At 41.1% G+C, this 4,476-nt stretch overlaps 1 protein-coding gene across 2 annotated transcripts in view; it reads left to right on the top strand.

Moving 5' to 3' along the window:
• Positions 1–4,476, top strand: part of Ubap2 (ubiquitin associated protein 2) — a 107,696-nt gene that overhangs the window by 57,171 nt on the left and 46,049 nt on the right. For both annotated transcript variants that reach the window (XM_013026690.1, XM_013026689.1), the window contains exon 6: positions 1,990–2,067. In XM_013026690.1, coding sequence (XP_012882144.1) covers positions 1,990–2,067 — 78 coding nt within the window. The remainder of the gene's footprint in view (positions 1–1,989; positions 2,068–4,476) is intronic.

Here is a 4,476-nt window from a genome sequence, read left to right as displayed (position 1 = left end):
CTTCCTTCCTTCCTTCCTTCCTTCTTTTCTTTTCTTTTCTTTCTTTCGTTGTGGGGCCTGAACTCGGCCTGGGCGCTGTTCCTAGGCTCTTTAGCTTAAAGCTAAAAGCTTTTTTTTTTAGCTCAAAGCTCTACCACTTGAGCCACAGCAACACTTCTACACTTCTAGCTTTTTCTGCTATGTGGAGCTGAGGAGTTGAACCCAGGGCCTCATGCATACAAGGCAAGCACTCTACCACTGAGCCACCTTCCCAGCCCTGGCTTATTCTTTTGAGATGAATTCTCACAAACATTTTTGCCTGGTTTGGCTTGGACTATAACCCTCATTTATGCCAACAGCTTTTTCTGTTCAGATGGGGCCTTGTGAACTTTTCCCCAGGCAGGCCTGGAACTGTAGTTCTTCTTGAGTAGCTAAGATTACATGTGTGAGCCACCAGCACTCAAAAGAAATTTATTTACATATTTATTTGTGTCTTTGTTGGTCCTGAGGCTTGAAATCAGGACCTTGTTGCTGTGCCTAAGCTTCCTTTTCTCAAGGCTAGCACTCTACTACTTCCGCCATAGCCCCACTTCCAGTTTTTTTTGCTGGTTAATTAGAGATAAGAGTCTCGTGGACTTTCCTACCTGGGCTGGCTTTGAATTGCAGTCAGTCCTTAGATCTCAGCGTCCGAGTAGCTAGAATTATGGTTATGAGCCAGTGATGCCCAGCTTTGAATAAATACACAGATAAATAAACTTTAATAATTATTTATAATAAATACTTAAATATAAACAAATATAAATAAATACTTATTTATAAATAAGTTTATTTATTTGTTGGATGTGAGGCTTTGAACTCTGGACCTGGCACTGTCCCTCAGCTCTTCAATTCAAGGTGAGCACTCTACCACTTGAACAGCCACGGCATCACTTCTGATTTTCTGGTGGTTAATTGAATATGAGTCTCACAGTCTTTCCTGGCTGGGCTGGCTTTGAACTGTGATCCTCAGATCTCAGCCTTCTGAATAGCTAGGATTATAGGCGTGAGCCACCAGTGCCTAGGTGAAATTTATATTTTAATGAAGGTAGAAGGATACCAGTGTAGAGGAAAAGAGAAAAGTGTTGACATCTTCTGGATGACATTCTATAAATCCTCTCTTAATACTTTAGCATTTCCAAGGATTTAGTATTTCCTTGCTATTGTTCTTTTGATTGATTCTTTGCCATTCCACGGTTCTAACTCAATTTATGAACAAATTCTATAGTATATTAGATGGTTACATAATGAATGTGTAGGAGGTTTTTTTTGTTTTTTTTTTTGGGGTCCGGTTGTGGGGCCTGAACTCTGGGCCTGGGCGCTGTCCCTCTGCTCTTCAGCTCAAGGCTAGCACTCTACCACTTGAGCCACAGCGCCACTTCCGGCTTTTTTTTCTTTTTGCTTATGTGGTGCTGAGGAATCGAACCCAGGGCCTCAGGCATGCAAGGCAAGCGCTCTGCCACTGAGCCAACTTCCCAGCCCCATGTAGGAGTTTTTTTGCAAATTAATTTAGGAAAGAACAAATCCACATAGAAGGAAAGAAAATTCCTGCATTATTTTCATTTCTTTCTTTTCTTTTTTTTTTTTTGCTGGTCCTGTGACTTGAACTCAGGGTCTGGGCACTGTCCCTAAGCGTCTTTTGCTCAAGGCTAGCACTGGACTACTTGAGCCACAGTGCCACGTCTGGCTTATTCTGTTTATGTGGTACTGAGGAATTAAACCCAGGGCTTCATGCATGCTAGGCTAGCACTCTACCACTAAGCTACAATCTCAGCCCTATTTTCATTTGTTTTGCGATTTTACACTATGAATTGTACAAAAGTGTTGCTTTTGAACCACTTTTAGTTTTTCCTGGTTTCTGAATTCATTTTTTAGATTGCAACCTGCTTATTAAGCTTCCCTCCCACCTTAGTAAGGTTATGTCAAAGGTTTGTGAATGAAAAGTAAGTCTTTTTTCCTTTTCTTTCTTCTTAGTTAGAGGTGAAGAGAATGGAATTGATTGCAACCAAGGGGATAAGCCTTCAGACCGCGGCAAGCGAGCTCGTGGTAGAGGTAAGCTGCAGTGAGCTCAGAGGAAATGCTTGGCAGCAGAGGGGGGAAGGCAAGCTGTTGATTTACAGGGCCCTGAGGCAGGATGACAGCATAACCCGAAAGAATGGTTGACTCTCTAAAATGTTATGACAGTGAGCCACTGTCCTCTGGCAAATAGTACTTTTGGTTGACAAGGAATTTCATTACATTATAGAGTACAGTGTGATGTTTTGATAATATATACAGTGTGGAATTAACCACGCTGAAATATCATCTCGATGATTTTTGTGGCGATGCATTTGAAATGTACTCTTCATTATTTTGAAATATATAATGTATTATTGCCGACTAAAGTCACCTTTCTTTGTAATGGATCACAAAACTTGCTATTCCTGTCTGTCTGGAACTCGTCCATACCTTCTTGTAACCCATCCTTTAGAAACTATCATTTTTGTCTTTTATGAATTCAAACTTTTTTTCCCCATGCTGTGAATATGCTAAGTACATGCTCTATCACTGAACTATATTCATTGTTCTGAATTCAACTTTTAAAAAGATTCCATATATCGTGATATCATGTAGTACTTGGCTTTTTGTGCCTAGCTTATTTTCACTTAATATATCCTCTAGTTTCATTCATGTTCCAAATGATTAAGTTTTGTTCTTTTTTCTTTTTTTTTAAAGGCTGAGTAGTATTGTGTATTATACCATTATTCCTCCTCCTCCTCTTCCATTTTGTGCCAGTCCTGGTGCTTGAACTCAGGACCTGGGCACTGTCCCTGAGCTTTTGTGCTCAAGGCTAGCACTTTACCACTTGAGCTACAGCTCTACTTTCAGCTTTTTTGGTGGATAGTTAGAGTTAAGTGTCTTGCAGACTTTCCTGCCAAGGCAGCTTTGAAATGTGATCCTCAGATCTTAGCTTCCCAAATATCTAAGATTACAAGTATAAGCCAATGATGTCCATGTATATCACTTATTTTTTATACATTCATCCATTGATGCACCAGACCCTTAGGATGCTTCTTTATCTTAGTTATTATAAGTGATTCAATGAAAATAGCTATAGATATTCCTTTTTTTTTTTGATCCAGTTATAGGGCTTGAACTCTGGGCCTGAGCACTGTCCCTCAGTTCTTCAGCTCAAGTCTAGCACTCTACCAGTTGAGCCACAGTGCCACTTCCGGCTTTTTTATTTTTGATTATGTGGTGCTGAGGAATGGAACCCAGGGACTCAGGCATGCAAGGCAAGCACTCTACCACTGAGCCACCTTCCCAGCCCGGTATAGATATTTCTTTAACACAGTGATTTCAGTTCCTTAGGAGAGGTTGCTGAGCCATATTTAATTGTTTTTTTTTTTTTGTTTGTTTTGTTTTGGTTTTTTTGGGCTTTTTTTGGTTCAGTCATGAGGCTTGAACTTGGAGTCTGGGCACTGTCCTTGAATTTTTTTTTTTGCTGACAGTAGTGTTGCACCACTTTGAGCCACAGAGCCCCTTCTGGTTTTATGGTGGTTAATTGGAGATAAATCTCACAGACTTTACTGCCCCGACTGGCATCAAACCTTGATCCTTAAATAAGCTCAGCCTCCTGAGTAGGTAGTGAGTCCTGAGCTACCAGTGCCTGGCTTAGCTCTGTTTTTAGTGTTTTGGTTTCTTTTTTTTTACAGGACCACCATTCAAAGGTTTCCATAATTACTGCACTAATTTGTATTCCCACCAACAGTAATAGTTCAATCTGACCTCAGTTATTGTGTGTGTGTGTGTGTGTGTGTGTGTGTGTGTGTGTGTGTGTTTTGAGACTGGTACTTGAACTCAGAAGGCCTTAAACTCTTGCTCATGACTGGCACTCTACATCTTGAGCCATCCCTTCAATTAACATTGTATAATTGGAGATGGACTTTTCTGCCAGGCTGGCTTCATTCTTTAAAGCTCAGCTTGTTCAGTAGCTGGGGTTACAGGAGTAAGCCACCAATGCCCAGCTTTGATATATATATAATTTATTTATTTTGTCAGTTGTGGGGCTTGAACTCTGGGCCTGGGCACTGTCCCTGAGCTCTTTAGCTCAAGGCTAGCACTCCACCACTTGTGCCACAGTGCCACTTCCAGTTTTCTGGTAGTTAATTGGAGGTAATAGACTCATGGACTTTCCTGCCCAGGTTAGATCAGATCTCAGCCTCCTGAATAGCTAGGATTACAGGTGTGAAGCACTGGCTTCCATTAATTAATTAATTAATTAATTTTTGGTGCTGGTACTAAGGCTTGAACTCAGGACCTTGCACTCTTGGCTTTTTTGCCTAAGGGCTGGTGTTCTACCATTTAAGCAAAGCTCCACTTTGGCGTGTGTGTGTGTGTGTGTGTGTGTGTGTGTGTGTGTGTGTGTGTGTCTCTGTGTGTGTGTCTCTGTGTGTGTGTCTCTGTGTGTGTGTGTGTGTG

The sequence above is a fragment of the Dipodomys ordii genome, unplaced genomic scaffold (genome assembly GCF_000151885.1).
Source record: "Dipodomys ordii isolate 6190 unplaced genomic scaffold, Dord_2.0 Scaffold95, whole genome shotgun sequence".
NCBI classification, from domain to species: domain Eukaryota; kingdom Metazoa; phylum Chordata; class Mammalia; order Rodentia; family Heteromyidae; genus Dipodomys; species Dipodomys ordii.
The sequence above is the reverse complement of the archived record's forward strand: the minus strand, read 5'-3'. Positions and strand labels throughout refer to the sequence as shown.